Here is a 23,026-nt window from a genome sequence, read left to right as displayed (position 1 = left end):
CTCTAACTACTCTCTTTTTTTATATATATATATATATATATATATATATATATATATATATATATATATATATATATATATATATATGTATGTATCAATATAATAAATTGCTTTTCCTTGAGAATACAGAAAAGCTTTTCAGAAAACTTCATATTATATAATTGTTATCCACAGATAGTCTTTTTAACCATTGTAATTAAGCAGCCCATCAACATAAATTTATTCACCATCTGTCATGCATTCACTCATTTGTTTTATGGATATTTGATGACGATTTAAGTGGGGGCACACTGAGAAATATATTAGTAAAACTCAATTCCTACCCTTACAAAAACCACTGTTCTCACATATAATTAAAACATCAAGGCAGCATGTAGTTAGTGCTGTAAAAGAAATGAACCAAACACTATGCAGTTTCAGAGGACAGTTCCCATTGAGTTCGAAAATCACAGATGGCATTTAAAAACATATTCCTTTAAAAAAAAAAAAAAGCACTTTCTTTCCTGTTTATAAAAATAATTCACACCTATTGTTTAATATTTAGGAACTAGAGAAATGTATAGAAAATAAAAATTACCAAATGTTTTCTGTTATATTTTCTACCAATCATATATATATACATATATATAAATTTGAGATAATATTTCATGGATAGTTGTGAAAACTGTGTTTTTACTTAATAGGTAATGAACACTTTCTGATATTATTAAAAAACTTTCTAAAAATTATTTTAATGCTGACATAGAATCCCAGTTAATGGATATAGGATAATTCATTTAACCATTCCCCTAAAGTTGGATTTTCAGATTAGTTTCTCTTTTTCCTTTATATATATATAATGCTGTCAGGGGTGTACTTGAACATAAACCTTCATGTGAAGCTATGATTACATATAGAAGAGACATTATTGGTTCCCAAGCTTTGATTCATCCTGTGCACATTAGGCTTCAGAGAGGGTGTACAATTCCCCTTCCCACTAGGCTTAGAGGAGCCCACTGACTGTGTCCCTCCTCTCCTTCCTTGTTTCATTGTCTTTACAAATTTGAAAACACAGAAAGGGCAGTTAAGTAGTATGTTTTTCTTCACGTAGGCTCTTCACATTTTCATTTAGGCTTTCCCCAGGTACTTTGTATTGAATATGGCTATGAGCAAGATTGTTATTTTCTTTTTTTAACAATCTTGGAACGAACTCCTGTTGGTTTTAATAATTTTGTCTGAGTTTTGTATGTAGAAAAATAATTTTACTTTCAAATAATTGTAATTTGGGGAAGACGGTGATATATGGGGCAGGGTAGTTATTAGGGCTGAGAGGAACTAAGACACGGGCGTGGGAAAACATGCACCAGTGGAGGTGGGTAAGTCAGTTGAGGTATGTTGGGGGTTGAGGCAGGCTGAATTTGAAGTTTGTCTGGTACGGTGCCTAAGGCCTAGTGAGTGTAAGCTTCTTTCAAGGTTTTATTTTAAATACATGGGAAGTTGATATAGTTTGTTAATTAATTTTGTTAATTTTGTTTTTTCCTCCATTGACATTTTTGGTTTGCTTCAAAGATTTTGGGTTGTGACCAAATTGTCATGGAACCAATATAAATGTCTTCAAATTAGTACAGTCAGCCCTTCACGTTCGTGGGTTCTGCATCTGCAGATATGGAGGGCTGGCTGTATTATGCCGTTTGATGCAAAGGACTTGAGCATCCACAGATTTGGGGATCTGCATGAGGAGAGGGGGTCCTGGAGCCAATCCCTCAGGGATATCAAGGGATGACTGTAGTGAGTGCTCTGGACTCTCCCTCCCGTTTTCTCTCTTTCCCATGCTCCCTTCCTCCCTGTCTCCCAATCTCTTTCAGGGCCCACTCACCTTGTTCTGGGTCTTATTGCAGTGATGGTAACAAGGAACAAGGGAGACGGTGATGATCTGTAGACATAACTATGTTTTTAGTGACAGTGATCCTGACACATCAAGTGCCATAAAAGGTCTAAGTTTGCTAAGTTCTCCAGCTCTCAAGCCCACTTTAACCCTTTTGTACCTACCCCAACTGCTTCCTCTAGTATTCTTAGGTTCTCACCCAACTTTTCTCCAGACTTTCTCCTGAGGTGGAACTATCTAGGCCACCTGCTGCTCTAATTACTGTTGATTTTATTTATGTGCTACTTCTCTCCTTATGGTAATACTTGCATAAGAAACTTTCTCTTTTCTAATGCAATAAATTTCCTTTTTGGTCATCATCGCCTACACATCTTTTTTTTTTTTTTTTTTTTTCTTGTTTTTTGAGATAAAGGAAGCCACTTTAGTAAAGCAATTATGAAGTGTCAGGTACCTAGGAAGCCTTCAAGAACAATTTTTTTCATTTCTCTGGTTGTCATTCTCTAAATTTATTCTAATTTCACCAAGCACCTCAAAGTATGGTACCCAGAACTGCCAAGATTCCTGCATGGCCTATATCTTCCCAGACCGGGGCACGAACCCGTGTCCCCTGCATCGGCAGGCGGACTCTCAACCACTGCGCCACCAGGGAAGCCCTACACATCTTTTTATCTACCTGTTTATGTATTTTGCTAGTGTTTATTGAATGCCTATTTAGTGGAGCCATTGGGTTGGGTGCTTCAGCTATGTCATAATTCTCACAGTAACCCTGTGAGATAATGTTACGTTTTTTTAAACTTGTAGTGAAACTGAGCCCTGAGGCTCAAAGAAATTAAGTAATGGAAGATAGCATACCTGGAGAGTGCTAGCATCTACCTCTGATGCCTGGGCTCCCTCTCCGCATTCTGTGCTATTAACATTGACTTAGTAGTTCGTAGTACTTCTTATCATGCTTTTTATGTCATTAATTCCTGACAACAACTGCATCTGCTTGTTACAGGTGGGGAAACCATGGCTTAAAGCAGCAGCACTGGGGGCGATATTAGATGCTCTCTGGTTCTTTTACTCTTTAGATCAGACTCTCCTGTTAGGTGCTTTCAGTAACTTGGTTTAGAAATCAGAGTTCTCCACACTTCATTGTTTACTTTCACAGCAAGTTTTCTTGTTTTAAATGTGTCTGCTTTGTAGGTAAAATAAGTGTTTTTCTCTCTTGTTATTAGCAAGCCACTTTACCTTAGTTTTATCCTGAAGTCCTTAACAAGCAGAACGTTGAGGCCTCTAGAGGCTGTTTGCTTAAGCTTGCATTCCTTTTGAGCACTCCTCCTGAGGCACTCCCCTTCTGTATCACCTCTTCTCCCTTCCCCTGTAAGTTAACAGTTACTTTGCTAAAACAATCATGTGTTTCTCACGCTTCTGGGGGCAGCTGGACAGTGCTGCTGACCCAGGCCGGGTATGGGTGATGTCAACCAGGCTCAGTCTTGGGTCTGTGATCAGCTGATGGCTGCCTGGGGCTGGATGGTCCAGGATGGCTTCAGCAGGGATGGCTCAGCAATCTTCCACAAGGTGTCTTATCTAAAGCTTTTCAGGCCTAGGCTTGGGATTGACACACTGTCACTTCAGCTGTAACTGGTGGCTGAAGGAAGTCACAGGCCAGCCTGCATTCAAGGAGTGGGAAAATACACTCTACTTGCTAGTGGGATAAGTTACAGAGTCACATAGACAAGGTCATGGATACAAAAAGAGGTAGAGAATTGGGGCAATTTTAGAAATCAGTCTGTAACACCTTGAAGATCTTTATTTGTATTACTGGGAGGTCACTTTACGTCTAAACTCATGAGGCCATGTTGAAAAAGTGTTGGTGAAAAAAGTCTGATAATATTAGAAATTATGTAGTTTATTATCTATTTAAATTTTTATTAGTAGTGTAACCTATATAGAGAGCAATGCACACATCACAGGGAATTAGCTCAGTGAATATCACAAAGTGAACATAACTGTGTACTTATCACTCAAGTCAAGAAGTAGAAGATCCCCTGCACCCCAGAATCCTCCCTCTGTCCCTTCTCAGTTTTTACTTTCTCCCTCTTTTCCAGAAGTAATCACTGTCCCGACTATTATAAGCATAGATGAGTTGTCTTTTTAGGAACTTTCAAATTATCCAGTAAGTGTTTCGTGTCTGTCTTCTTTCACTTAGCAGCATGTGGCCAATACCATTTCTTTAATATTCAGAACTGTGACTAGTGACGTGATAATATCCATTGATGTTTTCATTTAAAAGCTTTTCAGTGACTTTTCCCTTCCCTCAGCACGTTCTTCTGTGACTTCTTAGTTTATGCAACATTCGCTACAGTGAGTGTTTTCTCTAAAGTTCCCTTCAGTTCCATTAACATAAGGGAATTTATTGCTCAGATATTTCTTTCTTTCCAGGAGGAAATAAGCAATATGTATAGGAGACTAATGTGGGTATGAAAATGAAACTTAGAATCCACTGTTATTGCAATATATTTGGGAAATCATAGTAGAAAGTCAGTAGGCGTGAACTAAGACTGCAGTCAACCAGACTTGATAATTAAGTTATTCAAAGTACTTAAAATGTTTAAAATTCTTTTTATTTACCTATCAGATTCATCACAGTGCTCTGCTGTATTTAGTGATTTAATCCCAGAAACTGGGGGGGTACTTAATGTGATGCTGAATCATGTTTTGCAGTCTCAATGACCAAGAGGCAATTGATATGTTTTACTAATGTGAAGGTGTTACTTTACTGGCCTAGACATCCTCTTGGAACTCCTGCTGCTTTTTCTAGTCTAAATAGGCACAATATTTTGGGTAAGAATTTAAAGTTTTGATTTGGACCTGAGTATCATTTTAGCATTTAAAATCAGTTTGGGACCCATTCCCATCCATTGTAAAATCATTTTCTGGTGTGTCCTCTTACTATGCTCCTATCACTGGGATAGGATTCAAAAAGGAAATGTCTGCTTATTTTATTCACTTTTCTTCAGGAAAGACAGTGGTGAAATGAGTCATTAGCACATTGTGTTTTCCAATAGCTCTTTGACCTTAGTCTCTGGGGCTATAAAATCAATGGGAAGATGCCTGTTGTATCACGAGTCATGGGGAAAGCCCATAATAGATATGTTACTATGAATGTTTCAAGGAGAAATTAATGTACTGTCTATAGATTATAGTCGGAAATCCAAGACCAGCAGAGATGTGCATCTTCCATGTGTAGCACACATGTATTGAGAAATAAATACAGGCTGTTCTCTGGGCTCTGATAATTCTTCTATCATGTTACCCTGCAGACAGAAGGATTGGAAGGCACAGAGTTGTTCCCACAGTGGTTTGCTTCCTTTGAGTGAGTTCAATGATTGAATCCACCCCATGCTAGATGATTATTTTATAAATGTGGGACAGTTACAGGTCATGAGGGGAGGCTACGGCTGCAGTAGGGCCTAGGTTGAAACAAATACAATCACAAAGAGACCCATATGATAGTTCCTGGGGCTGACCCAAGAGAGCGACCTTTCACAAAATGTGCTCCACAGACCACTAGGTCAGCTCGATGTTAATAGGTGGTGTGTGAAAAAAGATTCCATGGCCAAAAGTGTGGAGATACCAAGTTAAACAGAGAAAACCAAGAGTCCTCGCCAAAGAACTTCTCAGGGGGTCTTTCATGTGCAAATGTATATAGAATATGTAGCGTTTCTCAATCATATTCGGCCACAGAACTCTTCTTTTAGCAGAAGTCTCACAAAGCTTGTGTTTTGTATAAAATACCTTGGGTAAAATTGCTCTTGAATGTTGATCTTCTAACATTTTTTTGTTGCCTTATCTCCTAAAATAATTTTGAAAAACTTAAGTGTTCACACATTTTTAAGCCAATATCTGCATTTTTTTTAATCAAAAATTAAATGGGTGTAGTAGATTCATTTCTGGCATGTTTTATTAAATATGGCTTTCAACATATTTTCAGCAGCAGCATTGGCTCATTTACTCTATGAATGATGTCTGCCGTCTAACCTAATTGGCAAAACCAGACTTTCTTATGAAATAAATCAGACTTATCCCTTTTCCTGTGACTGTGTCCCTCATGAGGGAAATATTTGTGAATTGTTGATTCGTTTGGTGCCTTTGATAATTTCACATTCTAGGGCAGTGCACCTAGAGAGATTCCAGATGGGCAACAGGGTGCCTTGAAGAGAAAGCAGACACTGAGTAAAGGAGAGAGGGAAAAGGAGATTGGCAAGTGTGTTGTTAGAGCACTTTTAGAGAAGGAAACACATGAAGGCTCAAGATCTAGGAATTGATTCCCTTAAATAAAAGTATCCAAGCATGGGCCTCCCTGGTGGCGCAGTGGTTAAGAATCCGCCTGCCAATGCAGGGGACACGGGTTTGAGCCCTGGTCCGGGAAGATCCCACATGCCGCGGAGCAGCTAAGCCCATGTGCCACAACGACTGAGCCTGTGCTCTAGAGCCCACGAGCCACAACTACTGAGCCCGTGTGCCACAACTACTGAAGCCCGCGTGCCTAGAGCCCGTGCTCCGCAACAAGAGAAGCCACTGCAGTGAGAAGCCCACATACCGCAACCAAGAGTAGCCCCCGCTCGGAGCAACTGAAGAAAGCCCACGCGTAGCAACAAAGACCCAACGCGGCCAAAAGAAAGTATCCAGGGGTGTGTGTACCCAGTGTGAAGCTGCTTCCCGCGGTGGGGGAGTTTAAGAAATACATATGTCCTCTTAGATAGTGAACTCCTCCTTTATCTAAATTAAGTGATCCCTGTTAAACAGCCAAATGGTCTGTCTGGCTAGGAAAAGTATTTACCTCAGAGGTGTTTTTCTTTCCTGCTTTCAACTGGAAGTCAAATTGCTGAATTGTGTGGTGGCATTTCTGTCCATCAGCAAAAATCAGAATCTCCAAAACACTTCATATTTTCACACAGTATAAAGGTCTGCATGTACTGTTCTCACCTGGTACCTAACTCCTGTTGGTTACTGGACATGCCTCATTTCCTGTATAAACTTGTGTTACTAAAAAGGCAGTAAATTAGTACTCACTTTGTTAAACATACATACTTTCCTGTAGGAGCATAGATACATAAAAGTGTGTTTATTTTCCACAGGGTACTTATTGCTAGTCATGATATATATTATGCAGTAAATGTCATACTTTATTTATTCCTTGGCATTTTCAACTCTGGCAACTTGCAGATTGTTTTGAAGTCAGGATATTTAAGCTAGAGGCAACCTTGGGGATTATCTGCGTTGCAAGAGAGGAAAGTGAGATCAAGAGAAAACAAATGACTTGCTTTAGGTTACATAATTTAGGATCCTAGTTACCAAACTCGGTCTTAATGAGAGATTTCTCCCATTAGATTTCCCCATTCTCCCTTAACCCTTTTAAAAAATAAGAGTTTGGACAAAGTTATCTCTATAAAACTGTGAATAACTGTTGTGTTGCTCACCGTCCAAAATTGTTACAAAGTTCCAGTGAGAGAAGGTGTGCTGTACAAATACAAAGGAGGATGATGAGGATCCTTGCCTCATAGTACTAGATTGTTGTTATCATCCTCTGGTGCTGAAATGCTAAGGCTGTGTTACATTAGGTTGTGAGAGTCTCTTGTTGGGCTTCCCTGGTGGCGCAGTGGTTGGGAGTCCACCTGCTGATGCAGGGGACACGGGATCATGCCCCGGTCCAGGAAGATCCCGCGTGCCGCGGAGCGGCTGGGCCGTTGAGCCTGCGCTTCCAGAGCCTGCGCTTCCAGAGCCTGCGCTTCCAGAGGCTGTGCTCCGCAACAGGAGAGGCCACAACAGTGAGAGGCCCGCAAATCACACACACACACAAAAGTCTCTTGTTATGCATATGTCCCAACTACTCTGTATTTTTATACTATCTGGGTAACAGATGCAGCAGCCTTCTGTTTCTTTTGTATTAGATTGAACCATGTGACACTGCCAATATTCAACCATTTTAGATTTATAAGAAGAGCAGTTTTGTATTATTGAACTTGATAAATGGCCAGAGGTTCATGGAAGGCTGTACTGGGCGGAGACACTCTATAAATGTTCTTAGTGAATGGAGAAGTATGTAAATCTTCATATGAGCTGTAGCCTCCCTGTCCCTCCACCCTAGCTTTTGCCTACTCTAAAGGTACACACTGGGATGTATGAGTTTCTCCCTTCCCTTTTGCTTCGGCAGACTTCTAGACTCCCCAGCCCAGCAGCTCAGATGGAGATACGGGGCGGGGTGGGGGTGGTGGCCGTGACTGGTTCTGAGTCAGCTCCTTCTGCCGTTTATCTTGACCTTGTTCTTGAACTCAGTAAGCTGGGTTCTATGCAAGTGGTTACACCATTCTTTCAAAGGATAGAATTCCACAATTGTCCAGAGAAATTTGGTGGTCTGCAGAGGGAAAACAATGAACAAATTCGTTTGTTTACCATTGGTTTGTTTTTTTAAACTAAGTACTACAATACTTTCAGTTTAATCAGAACACATTAAGGGAGATTGGCTGATCCTGTAAAATATGAGACTCCTGAAACAATTATTTTTGTCAAATATAAGTAATTTATAAAAAATTATAATCAAGTTAGAAGTTTTATTTAATTTTAAATAAGAAAATAGCCTGAGGAATTGAAGCCTAAATAGAACTATAATTCATAATTAGCCGATCATGTTTCATATAATTGTTAAACTTTGGCCCGTTAACGCCTCCTCTCAGCATAATCCTTAAACTTCTCATATCCAGAGAGCACACTTTCGGTCAACACGTGTTTTGCTCTTAATGCATTTGTGAATCTTTAATTTCCTTCAGTTTATTTATAAAGGTCTTAAAGAGCCTGACTACCTCAGAAAGTCATTTAGATAATTGCTCGTTTCATATTAATTTCTGGGGTTCTAAATTTAACAACACGGGGCATAAGTTGTTTGCCTTTTTCTTTAAACACAAAGGATATAAACTATCTAGCCACCCCACAATCCTCTCAGGAACGAAGCAGGGGATGGAAGAACGAAGTGGCAAAAAATAAGAGAATTCCTATCCAATTTTTAGATTTCAAATTTGGCATATTAGGAATGAACAATTTATGAATGGAATGCTTTTAAAGTTGTATTTGTGTGTGAGTTGTTGAAACGTGGAATATGATTTTTCACAGAAATAATGTCAGTGATTTTCAAATTTTCTTTACAAATGCCATCTTAGAAGTTCAGTTTTTGAAGCAGATGTAAGGGAACTGCCTTGCTTAAAAGAGGTGTGTAGGGTGCCCAGTCTCCAGGGACAGGTCCATAGGTCACAGTTAAGTCTGATGAATTACCTTAGAGCCCCGGTCAGACATGGTGATGCTAGGACTCTAGTCTTGCAGATCACAAACCACACACAGCCCCGAGCTCAGCAATCTGGGGAACCTAGTCTGTTTTGCTTCTTGCTCGGGCCAAAGCACAGTCTGAGAGACAGCAGGCGACCATCCAGATGTAGACAGTATAGAGGATGAGTTGAGTGAATGCAGCCCTTCAAGTCCCCTCATGGAGCAAGCAGTCACCTCCACTCCACCATTCCTCAGACAACTTTACTTCAAGATGGTCCCTTCTGTACTTGTAAACTCATATTTTCATCCCCTGTGTGTGAGTTTGTCAGTGAGGGCATTATTGACAATTTTCTTTGTCAAGGGGGACTAACCGCACTTTGTTCAGTTCCCTAGTGTCCACCCAGTGAGTGTTCCCCAGTCCTTGGAACAACCCAAAGTGTCCCATAGCTAAGCGTAGCCCACTTTGAGAATCAACTAAGAGGGAAGCAATCTTACTGACCTACAACATCCCTATAGGTATTTACGTTGTAGGAGAGATTGCTTTTAGATCTAAATGGCTACTAAATATACGAAAAGGAAATGCAGGTCAAAACCACAATGAGATAATACTACACTCCCGCTCGATGACTAAGATGAAAAAGACCAACAGTAATTTGATGAGGACGTGGAGCAGTTGGTAGTGGAAATTGACACATAACCACTTAGGACAACTGTTTGACAATGTTTATTGAAGTAAACATGAGCCTTATTTAGTGACCCAGAAATTTTACTCCTAGATATATACCCAAGAGACATGAGTGCCTAGGCCTACCAAAAGAGATACATATAAGAATGCTCACAGGGCTTCCCTGGTGGCGCAGTGGTTGAGAGTCCACCTGCTGATGCAGGGGACACGGGTTTGTGCCCCGGTCCGGGAAGATCCCACATGCCGTGGAGCAGCTGGGCCCGTGAGCCATGGCCGCTGAGCCTGCATGTCCGGAGCCTGTGCTCCGCAACGGGAGAGGCCACGGCAGTGAGAGGCCTGTCTACCAAAAAAAAAAAAAAAAAAAAATGTTCACAGGTGCATGGCTGGAAATAACCCCCAAATGTCTCTCTACAGTAGAACAGATAAATTAACTTTGTACTCACACAGTAAAATGTAACAGAGCAGTGAAAGATGAACTGTATGCAACAACATTGATGAATCTCTTAGGCATAATAAAGTCAGACAAAAGAATATATACAATATGATTTCCTTTATATGAAGTTTAAGAACAGCTAAGACTAATCAACAATGATGGGAATCAGGATAGTAATTACCTGTGGGGGCAAAGAGGTTGACTGGGAAGGGACATGAAGTGCCTGCTGAGGCACTGGGAATGTTCTAAGTCATGATCTGGGTGGTGGTTATTACAGTATGTGCATACACACAAGTACACACATATCTACTTGTATGTACACATGTATGTATATGCAAAAATCTCATATAGTTGTACACTTAAGATGGATATACTTAGCTGGATGTAACTTTAAAAAGAAAAAATCTTGGAAATTTAATCTCTATAGTATTTTCTAGAATATGATAAAAATAAATTGAGGTGGTTGAGGGAAATGCGAGTTTTTCTGGAAGCTGTGAGAGTGTGTCCATGCTTCTGGGTTTCTGGAGCCACAATTAGGGGAAGTGGTATTGCTAGTGGCACAAGCTGATTAGAACAGAGATGGTAGGAAAAGGGAAGGGAAAAGTTTTATATGATTCCTCTTCTTCACTCTACTTCTTCCTGTCGTGAGTGTTTTTGTTTAAGGCTTAATTTCTGTCCTCCATTCCCATGGCATCATGGTCGAAGTGGTGGGCAATGTTGAGAGTCAAAGAGGGGACACTGGAAGAGAGCCTAAGGCAGTGGTTTTGTACCAGGTATCTATGCTTTGGGAGGGACAAACACCACCTTAACCTGCAGGGAGGTTAGCCAGCAGGGAGACTGGATGGTACGGTCATAGAAACTTCCAGATAAGGGAAAATTCTGGGTTCCAAGAGGTAAACACGGAAGGTGTAATGGTGCAGTCAATGAACAGGAGTAAAAGCCCCTCAGAGAAAGAGGAAGGCTGCTGATCACACCCTAGTTGGAACATGAGGGGAAACAGTGGTCCAGCCTTTTTGACCACAACTGGCTGGTTACCCAAATTTGAGGTTTAAGTGGGGACATACAGTAGGGGCTTCGCTTGTACCATGTAAGCCCCAACTGCACTTGGCACTCTTCCTGGTCCTTCATGGTGGTTCTCTTAAAGAGAATGAGTTATAGGGGGATATTTTCAATCCCATGCTGTGCATAAATGTGCATTATAATACAACACACACTCTGATCAAGAGTAAATGGGGGGGCTTCCCTGGTGGCGCAGTGGTTGAGAATCTGCCTGCCAATGCAGGGGACACGGGTTCGAGCCCTGGTCTGGGAGGATCCCACATGCCGCGGAGAAACTGGGCCCGTGAGCCACAACTACTGAGCCTGCGCGTCTGGAGCCTGTGCTCTGCAACAAGAGAGGCCGCGATAGTGAGAAGCCCGCGTACCGCAATGAAGAGTGGCCCCCGCTTGCCATAACTAGAGAAAGCCCTCACACAGAAATGAAGACCCAACACAGCAAAAATTAATTAATTAATTAATAAACTCCTACCCACAACATAAAAAAAAAAGAGTAAGATGGGCAGGTGCTGGACCATATGCTGGTCCAGGTGTCATCTAGCTATACCAGTTTCCAGCTGCATGCAAGCTGGAATGCTGTAGAATTTACACAACAAATATGGGTTGTCATTTGAATGTTGTTGAAAATGTCATATTGTCATGTGTTGGGTAAAATATGTCCATGTAGATATCTTTGGCTACGTAGAATATGAAATACAGCAAATAGTGATTTATTGCAGGCTGCATTTGCCTTTTTATGTGACGATTCTGCTAGTAATGTTTTGCTACCATGGCGTTTAGTTTAATGTAGAAAATTAACGTTTTAGGATCCTTAATAGAAGTTTTATTAGAATTAATGATTGAAAGAAGTAAATATAATTTCAAATGGAAACGTTTCAATAAAAGCCAAGTCTGTTAACTGTTAAGCTTCATAAGACACCCTGAATAAAATAGATGACTACTAATTCTTTTTTACTTTTAACTTGTCACATTCTGTTTATTTTTAATTACCTTTGCAAATGACTCTATAATCTTTTTTTAAAAATTGCCACATTTTCATCTCTCCCAAAACATTTTGATTTCCCCTTGGGCCACTGTCTTAGTCCATTTGGGCTGCTATAACAAAATACCACCAACTGGGTAGCTTAAAAACAGCAGGTATTTATTGCTCACAGTTCTGGAAGCGGGTAAGTCCCAGATCAAGGCACCAGCATGGTCACCTTCTGGTGAGGGCCCTCTTCCAGTTACACATGTCTCCACTGTGTCCTCAAATGGTGGAAGGGACTAGGGATCTCTCTGGAGCCCCTTTTATAAGGCACTAATCCCATTCAGGAGGGTTCTTCCCTCATGACTGAAACACCCTGCAAGGGCCTCACCTACTAATACCGTCACCTTTGGGGAGGGTTAGGATTTCAACATATGAATCTGGCGGTGCGGTGGGGGGCCCAAAACGTTGAGACCATAGCAATCACCACATGAAGATGACCTTGAGGCTCTGTTTCCAGCGATGCTTTCCTTTCACTTTATTCCTGAATCTGCTGCTGTGGCTGGATATTTATACAATACTTGAGTATCCCAGCGTGACCTTCTAGTGTAAAACTTATCTCTCTTTTTTTTTTTTTTAACATCTTTATTGGAGTATAATTGCTTTACAATGGTGTGTTAGTTTCTGCTTTATAACAAAGTGAATCAGCTATACATATACATACATCCCCATATCTCCTCCCTCTTGCATCTCCCTTCCACCCTCCCTATCCCACCCCTCTAGGTGGTCACAAAGCACCGAGCTGATCTCCCTGTGCTATGCGGCTGCTTCCCACTAGCTATCTATTTTATGTTTGGTAGTGTATATATGTCCATGCCACTCTCTCGCTTCATCCCAGCTTACCCTTTCCCTCCCCGTGTCCTCAAGTCCATTCTCTACATCTGCATCTTTATTCCTGTCCTGCCCCTCGGTTCTTCAGAACCATTTTTCTTTTTTTTTTAGATTCCATATGTATGTGTTAATGTATGGTATTTGTTTTTCTCTTTCTGACTTACTTCACCCTGTATGACAGTCTCTAGGTCCATCCACCTGACTACAAATAACTCAATTTCGTTTCTTTTTATGGCTGAGTAATATTCCACTGTATATATGTGCCATATCTTCTTTATCCACTCATCTGTCGATGGACACTTAGGTTGCTTCCATGTCCTGGCTATTGTAAATAGTGCTGCAATGATCATTGTGGTACATGACTCTTTTTGAATTATGGTTTTCTCAGGGTATATGCCCAGTAGTGGGATTGCTGGGTCGTATGGTGGTTCTATTTTTAGTTTTTTACGAAACCTCCATACTGTTCTCCATAGTGGCTGTATCGATTTACATTTCCACTAGCAGTGCAAGAGGGTTCCCTTTTCACCACACCCTCTCCAGCATTTATTGTTTGTAGATTTTTTGATGATGGCCATTCTGACTGGTGTGAGGTGATACCTCACTGTAGTTTTGATTTGCATTTCTCTAATGATTAGTGATTCTTTTATGTGGAAAGCTTATCTCTTCATCTGCCTTTTTCCTTCACAGAACTTTCTACAAAACTAATAGTGTCTTTTCCTCTTTGCTCAGATTAGAAGCCTCAAGGGCATCTTTTACCCTCTTCTCCAGTGCCATGTTGGCCAAACACCAAACACCATGGACTGTCAGTTGTTCCTTCAAAAACAAACAAACAAAAAACAAAACTTCATTCCTTCTCTTCCTGATTATTCTCACTAACCTGGCTTGTCACCAGTCTCCTACTTGCTTTGTTCCTTCAGTGATCAAACTTTTAATCTCATCTCACCAAGCCATGTGCTGGCCAGATGTGTTTCCCTAGAACCCGCCCTTGATTATATCTTCCTGCTGCTCACAGACCTTTCATATATTTCCCTGTTTTCAGTAAAATTGCATCCAAACCTAGCCTGGCTTTAACCAGCTCTTTTTCCGACTATTCACCTTCCTGAAACTTCTTTTCCAGCCAACGGTTTGACTCATGATTTCCTGATCCCTTTCCTTCTCCAGTCTCTGTCACTCATGCTCTGATGTCCACCCATGTAGATCATTCACCCCTTCCTGCCCATCCATCTGGCTTCTCCCCAAATTCAACACCTGATGAAGTCTTACCTCCTTCTCCATGCTGCAGTCTCCCTTATCTCCACCTTCCTTTAGTAGCTCTTATTTGTCTATACGGACAATTTCATAATTTAATTTCTTCATGTTTATGACCTTTCTTCTGGCTGTGATAATGATTTTCACTTCTTTAATTTTTACATAGTTATAGGCACAACTAGACTATAAGTGTCTCCAGGGCAAGAGTCTTCGCCTTGCCTGTATGCCCTATAATACTTAAAAAACACTAACACTAAAATATAAGCTCTGTGAAGGCTGGCATCTTTGGTCAGTTTTGTTCACTGGTAAGTCTCTAGTATCTAGCATAGAACCAGGTACATAGTAGGTACATAGTAAATATTTGCTAAATTGTAGATGTTCAGCAAATGTTGGATTTGATTAAACTGCTGCTGCATTAAGAGTTGCTCGCATCTCTTACTTACTATAACTGAGAGGTATTACAGTGATAAAGACAGGGAATGCAATTTACAGCCAGAATCTGTTCCATAGAACTTGACTTCTCTTTCTAAAAGAATTGTTTTCCTGCAGATATTAATGAATGCCAACTACAGGGTGTGTGCCCTAATGGTGAGTGTTTGAATACCATGGGCAGCTATAGATGTACCTGCAAAATAGGATTTGGGCCAGATCCTACCTTTTCAAGTTGTGTTCGTAAGTAATGATCACTTTTTATTACTATTTTGCGTGTTTTTTTTGGGGGGGGTGGGGGGAAGGGGGAAGTATCCAAAAGAAGGTAAATACTCAGCGGTCAACTGAATATTGTAAATATGCAGGGAAATGTCATTAAAATGACAGGAGGGAGGAGGCAGCCTGATATACTACAGTAAATCTATGTTTATTTAAAAATGCATTTTTATTGTGTTCAGAAAAAATGACAGCTTAAACTTAAGGTAGAGAACAAGCACACAGAGGAATTATGCAAAGAAACAGTTAATTAAAATTAGCATACCTAAGACATGAAAACAGATTTTTCCTTCATTAGTATTTTAAGCATTATTTAGGTGGAGTGAAACTTTGTCCCAGCTTCTGTCTTTAATTAGTCCAAATTCTGAGTCACTTCTGTCTGATTTAATGAGGCTTCACTGTACTTTCTTGGTTAGAAGAGTCTGGGAAATAGTTAGCAAGGCTCTGTGTTTCAGATTTTTTTATTCAGTTCTAATTTCAAATATTCTATTCTGTTGTCCTCAAAAACCACTGATATGTGTCCCTGAAGTTAAACTATTTTGTCTTACAAATCTGTCTCTAAGATTTTTTTTTTTAACTTGTTAAGGATAAAAATCCTGCATCAAATCTTATGTGCTATTATTGGTACAGAAAATGTAATTTCTCCAAAAAGACACTCTTGCCACAAAACCTAATCCAGTGTAATCAATACAGATCACCTGACAATTAGAGATGTATGCATTTTAGATGTAAAGGGCTCAGACACAGAATTTTTTAAGACTACCTTATTTTTAAGGTACTTGTGCCCATTATTACAAAGTAGGTAAATGCAACAGTTTTTCAAAGTCACATACGATTAAAGGTTAAACATTTTAAACTAAAGTAGGGCAGAAAACTGTCGAGATAATGTTAAGAGCAATCCTGCATTAATTTTTGTCTTGCTAGGTTTTTGTTTTTATTTACCTGTTTTTATAATGTGGCATTGGTATATGTTAAGTTGTATCTTTCTGGTCCCCAGTTTTAAATTTGTCGTATCATCAAGACATATTTTTCATGATGGTACCATCATTTGCTTTTAACTGTGCATCTCTAACTCTGTGCCCTAAGCTGATGGATAGACATGGTGAAATAAAGACAAATGTAATAAAATAAAAATGGCAATCTCATTCATTACTTTTAGAGGAGTTTGTTGAGCGTTTTGGAACATTGTAACTAATTACTACTATTTTCCTTTGAAACCTGTCAAATACAGATTAGGAAATTTTGCACATTAAGTTCTTCCGTGTTCTTTCACAGACAGTTCTGATCATAAAGCAGGCAGGCACCTAATTATAGGGCTTTTTCGGCGGGTAATAAAATTAGACTGTAAAATTATGCTTGCATACAAGGTACACTTGAAAACTGATGCAAGGATTTGGAAACTTCAGGCCAAAAATGACATCATTGACAATATCCAGATAATTTAGGGATAACTTCTGGCTGATTGGAATTACATGAGTAGAGTATTGTAAATACAGTTGTATAATTTAAGCATAAAACATTTTTAGAGTTTGAATATAGAATTTGTTGTGAATATTTGTTTTTCCTTAAATAATTTGCTTTGTAGTCTGGTTAAAATGACTACATTGAATGTTGTAGATTAGGTACACTTAGAGGACTGGTGCAAAGTGTTTTATTTGACTAGATCTGATGTCTAGAGCTAAGGACAGACATCCAGGTTTTAATAAGATTGTAGAAACCTGCCAATGAGATTTTTGAAACACACTTTCCGTAGCATTTATTTTCCCTGTCATTGCCCAGATAATACTGAACTTATTAAACAACCATCCATTCATATTTGAAAAATAAACAATTTAATTTTATGGTTCAGCTACAGCAGCTGAAACGATAAGTATTAGGAGACGTTTGTTGCTAGTTAAATGTTCCCGTTTAGAGTTTGAAGTTAAAACCTAGGCTGTTTACCAGCGTTGAGTGGGCAGATTTATTTCTCTTTCCTCTGAAATTACCACATGTAATATCATAGAGATATGTAAAGTCTTTCAGGATTTGCGACTTGGTTCAATCCAGTCTGATTTGTGGGTGAACCATATTTTGGAGAAGTTGATAGGGAAGTCTGAAGAGAAGGGATGTCTTGAGAAAGATTGAGGGGAGAAGGTGATACTTACAAAGTAGGGGGGAAAAGCACTGGCAAGTTGGTGGTACCCTTGATAGTCATGGGGGAAGTAGCAGAAGGAGACCGGGGGTCACACATGTGCACACACGCACGCTCAGACACGCACACAGACACACAAAGGCACTGAGCAAAGCTATCTATCATTTGGAGTAAATGCTCTTGCAAGATATAAAAACAGCCTTGGATAGACCGTGGAAGCAGATGGAGGAGACTGACCACGTTTGCTCAGGCAGCATGAATTTAGGGCATATCCAGGCCATAAAAGGTGTGGCTGACTCTGTGAACTCAAAGAAATGCACTTGGCAGTGGCTGAGGAGCGATGGGAAGCTCTCCCTGTTCTCGAATACGCTGAGGTGAACACCCTCAGAATTCCTTGACTGCAGCCAAAGGTTGCAACCACTTCACTTTCTCTCCTTGCCCGCGCCCTGTCCTTGACTTAGCCAAGCTGAAAGAAGAAAGTAGGAGGGTTCTGACGTTTGCTGTCTCCGACCTCTGTGTCTGTGGATCAGGGCGTTGCTGCAGTAGCATTCTCCAGACCTGCTCCTACCTCTCTGTGGGGAAAGGTGAAACTCCAGGATTTCTCAGAGCCAATCCAAGAAAAGTATAATAACCTGTGCAGTCGGAGTAGGAAAGCTTTCTGACTTTTTAAGCTGCAATTAATTTTCTTCAGAAATTCGAGAGGTCCAGGATGAATGCTGGGGAGGATGTGTCCACAGGTTCAAAGGGCCCAGGTAAAAGAATTTTGAGGGGCTTCCCTGGTGGCGCAGTGGTTGAGAGTCCGCCTGCCGATGCAGGGGACATGGGTTCGTGCCCGGGTCCGGGAAGATCCCACATGCCACGGGGCGGCTGGGCCCGTGAGCCGTGGCCGCTGAGCTTGCGCATCCAGAGCCTGTGCTCCACAATGGGAGAGGCCACAACAGTGAGAGGCCCGCGTACCTCAAAAAAAAAGAATTTTGAGCCTGCATATTTGCTGTTTCATAATATTCTTGACCCATGGACTTGGTGCTTACTGACAGAAATAGAGGGTTAGAGAGAAGATGTGCTTCTGCCCTAACTCTGGAAATCATGAGATGCCGAACTCATCCCTTCGAAAAGCCACTCATATTCATGAACATCATTTCTTTTTAGTTTCTGCAGCTTCCTTATGAGATCTGAATTATTTTACACAATAGGAAACTGAAGCTAGGAGAGTTTAAGTAACTTTTCAAGATCATATAGCTTGTAAATGACATTTGAGGTTTAACATTGGGTTTTGTGCCTCTCACTTTAGGGTTCTAGATCAGGGATTGGCAAATTATAGCCCGTGGGCAAAATCTGTCCCACCGTCTGTTTTTGTAAATAGTTTTATTGGAACACAGCCATGTCCATTCATTTATATACTGTCTAAGGCCACTTTCATGCTGCTGTGGCAGAGCTGAGAAGTTGAAACAGAGACCAAATGGACCACAAAGCCTAAAATATTTATCTTACCTTTCACAGAGAAAATTTGCTGACTTTTGGGCTAGATCAGTGCTGTCCAATAGAACTTTCTGTGATGATAGACAGTGCAGATACAGAACATTTCTGATGTGATAGACTAGTCACTAGTGGCTGGTGTGACTAAGGAATTGAATTTTAAATTGTATCTCATTTAAATTTTATTGAAGTAGTAGTATGTGGCTAGGGGCTAACAAATTGGATCTCATAGTTCTAGATCCTCTTTTTTTTTTTTTTTTTAATAAAGCTGATTGGGTAAATGACTGCTAGATCTCTCTAGCAGAGAGAGAAAAATGGGCTTTCCTTTTTGACTTGGTGATTTTGTCCATGGTGACGTTTTTCTCCCCAGAAATGAGGCTGGGAGCCTCTGTGTCACCTCTGACTCTGTCATCTCCTTTGGTCTCCAAGAAAGTCATTAGATCTTCATAATCTATTTTCTGCCTTTTCCTTTCTTCCCACCTCCTCTGTGGCTGTCTCAGCTTAGGCTTGTAGTTTTCCTCACTTAGTGGTCTTACAGCATCATGGCCTTGAGGTTGTACAGACAGATCTGTGCCAACTGTTTGCTCCCATATAAAAGCAGTAACAACCAAAACCGTGACAGTAATGTAGTAATCTTTACTGTGTACTTACTAAGTGCCAGGCACTGTGATGAGTACTTTATATAGATTATCAAATATAATATTTACAAGATTTCTATGAGGCTTATAGTATTGTTCTTCCTATTTTAGAAATGAAGAAGTTGAGGCACAGAGAGTTTAAGGATCTTTCCAAAAGTCACACAGCCTGTAAGCAGTAGAGCCCAAATTTGAAACTCAATTTGTCTCACTCCACAAGCTGAGCCTTTAATCAGGAAGAGGAAACTGGTCTAAATTGACAGGAGCAAGTCATCTATTTAAGCAGAGCCACTATTTAGTCTCACTGTAAAATGCTGGTCTGACTCTGCAGTGGCCTCAGAATCATTGTTTTTTTAAAATTTTGGTTCTCGCAGAATTTATTTGTAATAACCCGTTTCCTGAAAAGGGTGCCTATGGGCTCTTACTTCCCTAGGAAAGTCATCTCTCAGACTCCTTCTAACAGTGTTACTTGCTCCCCACACCTGCATCCCAGCACTCATCCCATTGGGACTTTAAGCTTTAATGGCATGAAACTCTAATGTGGAATTTCATCCAAGAAGTGAATAAGGATATTGGAGGTGTTTGGGGGAGGGGGGGAGTGAAAACAAACTAGTAGGAGAGGCAAGCTTATATGCTGTCTCCTCAAGTCTTCTCTGTTTTTCAGCTTGTTCCAAGTACCAGGTTAATTTATATCTGCTTAATAATATTTACATTTATGTTTGAATTGATAAGAGCAGCATGGCTTTGAAAGTTTAATCAGAGTTAGTTGTACGACCCTATAATTAAGTATAAGTTGGTTAATACATTATCGGGGAGCCCAAATGTGAGAACCATAGCATCTTACCTTCTCACGGTGGTTTGTTATGCAGTCACCATCAGCATTGGATATATATGGTGAAGATTCAATACTATACTTGGGTATAGAGCTATATGTTTATTTCTTTGGAAAATTTTTCCCATGTCTGTCACCAGGAGCAAAATATTTGTTTTCTTGACTGACTGATGTGGCATTTCTAGTAGGGTTTATGCTTCTGAAATGTTTTTCCCTCCATATAGAGTACCTGAATCTGTGCACCTGAATCTTAGCAACACATCCTACAAAAAATGCAATCTGCAAAACCCATATTTCAGGGTACCTACATATATGAACCTACTAGCATGCTTTGTAATTCCTCCTCATTGCTCTGTCCCATTCCCATTTCCACCAGTTCTTTAGCAATCTTTGGGCAATATTGATTTTTTTTTAGTATAGTGTAAATCCTTATGATGCAATAGACTATATAATCATGTTTATTATATTTTAAATAATAAATGTAGTAAACTAATGAATTAGCTTTTACAACCAGCCTTTCAATCTGTGGTTAAAGATACTCAGACAGTAGAAACACCAATCATGCATCATTCTAGGTAGCATGTTGTTCCTGAGTTTATGTATCATGTTGAATGTGAAAATGCTAGAGGTGGTGTTTAATGAAATAAGTGAATTGCCATATAAGTCATTTGAAATGATAAAAGAATAACAGGTGACTTAGACATTAAAATAGAGGCCATTTTAAAGGGCACATCCTGTTAGAAATCTGAGGGAGGCATAAATTAACACTTTTTGATCCACATAATTGTAGAGCAAAGAAAATTTGAATCATAGGAGCATTAGTATAATTTAGGTATGTAAGCCAGACCTTTCCAATGGCTTCCTCCTGGGATTTCTTCCATCTTTGAAGGAGCAGATTTTTTTTATTAGTTAATGGCTTATTATTATGTGCACTTGGGGTGAAGCACAATGTTTAGTTACAACATGGTCTGATGTTCCCTGACACACCAACAGCTGAGTTTTGATGACTCTGTAAGCCAGTGATTCTTATTCCCTTAAAGACCCCCACTTGAAGTGCGTTGGAAGCTGTCATGGAAAAAAAACACCACCAGTACCCTAGCACTTAGGGAGAATCTCTGGGTTCGGAAATGATGCAAGGACAAAAACCTATAAAGCAGAGACCTTTCAGGAGAAGATGTTTAGGAGGAATTAGCTTGCTTGACTTCTGTCATTATTCTCCACATGATAAAATGCCTAAAATTTTGTTTTTTCTGTGTGTGTGTGCACCATGCATGGAGCCTCAACCAGAGACTTGCTTTAATGAACAAGCAATCTCTTATAATTCACTTACACATAAATACACATACTAATCCCTTAAAAACTGAATTGCTGATTGGGAGTTTGGGGTTAATCTGGGCGGTAGGCCTGATATGTTACTTTAAAGTAGAGTCCTTGGATAGAGCAGCAGAGTAAGTGTAACAGGGATGGTGCCTAAGGTAGTATCACTACCCTGGATATGAGGGCGAGGTGGATACCAGGGAGCGAGTGTGGACAAGTCAGCGCAAGGGGCCAATGTCACCGTCTGCCAATGTCCAGGGTTTGGGGAAACTCTGCTCTGCTTTAAATGGCCCTTGTTCTTGGGATCTAGAACTAGCCTTAATGCGATTAGTGTTATAATTAATCCCTACCACGTGTAAAATAGGCTCTTGTGAGTTGACCTGACGTTGTTTCTATGGAAATATGTGTTGTGAATTCCAAACACTTTGGTTGAAGAAGCAATTTTGGAGCAAAATCCTTGGTGAGCTGATTGTCCTAGAACTATGTATATGTTCTTAAGATTATACAACTTATATATAGAGACAGACACACACCCATATGCTATATAATTGATGGTCAGTCATTCCAGAAACTTATCCTTTTGGGGGTAATAACCATACTCATAAATTTTCTTTTACTTTTCTTCTGTGACCATTAATCTTTCATAGCTGACTTGCACAGACTCCAGAAAGTGAGTAGGAGAAGGGAGAGGAAAAGACTCAAACTTCTCCCTTTTACCACATTTTTAGTAGTCTTGGGCAAACCTGGCCTTATTAGAGGAACTAAATTTTGAAGCCTTGGGAAGGTCTCCTCTGCTCCCCTCAATCCTCTGCTCCACCCTCCAATTCACCCATATCCTTTTTTCGACTGTTTTCACTTTGTTGAAATTCTACCACTACAGCAGTGATCAAGTCGTGTACAAATGCCCCTGAGAGGATGGAGATACCTGCTTTTATTAATAAGGCAGGCTGACGTGTATTTTGTGCCTACTCTGAACCAAACGTTTAGCATATGATATTTTGAGTCTATACATTGAGCTTGTCACCTATAAGTGAGGGAGTTATTGCGGCTCAGCCAGTGTATTAGTTAGCATTCTCTCCAGAGAAATGGAGCCAATAGCGTGGGTGGATGAGAAGGGATTTTTAAGGAATTGGCTCACATGAATGTGGAGGTTGGCAAGCCCCAATCTGCAGGGTAGGCTGGCAGCCTGGAGGTCCTGGGAACAGCTAATGTTGCAGCCAGAGTCTGAAGGCTGTCTGCTGGCAAAATTCCTTCTTCCTCTGGGGAGATAAGTCTCTTTTTCTCCTAAGGCCTTCAACTGCTTGGATAAGGCGCACCCACATCCTGGAGAGTCATCTGCTTGACTCAGAATCTACTAATTTAAATGTTAATCTCATGTGAAAAATACCTTCACATCAACATTCAGACCTGTCTTTGACCAGCTGTCTAGGTTCCGTGGCCCAGTCAAGTTGACACGTAAACCATTGCAGCCAGTCAAAGTGACTTCC

At 40.2% G+C, this 23,026-nt stretch overlaps 1 protein-coding gene across 4 annotated transcripts in view; it reads left to right on the top strand.

Annotated features, from left to right (window-relative positions):
- Nucleotides 1-23,026, top strand: part of LTBP1 (latent transforming growth factor beta binding protein 1) — a 437,031-nt gene that overhangs the window by 265,902 nt on the left and 148,103 nt on the right. For all 4 annotated transcript variants that reach the window (XM_007450947.1, XM_007450950.1, XM_007450949.1 and 1 more), the window contains one exon: nucleotides 14,993-15,115. In XM_007450947.1, coding sequence (XP_007451009.1) covers nucleotides 14,993-15,115 — 123 coding nt within the window. The remainder of the gene's footprint in view (nucleotides 1-14,992; nucleotides 15,116-23,026) is intronic.

Source organism: Lipotes vexillifer, unplaced genomic scaffold (assembly GCF_000442215.2).
Source record: "Lipotes vexillifer unplaced genomic scaffold, Lipotes_vexillifer_v1.1 scaffold776, whole genome shotgun sequence".
NCBI lineage: Eukaryota > Metazoa > Chordata > Mammalia > Artiodactyla > Lipotidae > Lipotes > Lipotes vexillifer.
Note: the sequence above shows the minus strand (reverse complement) of the source record. Positions and strands in the feature narration are given on the sequence as shown.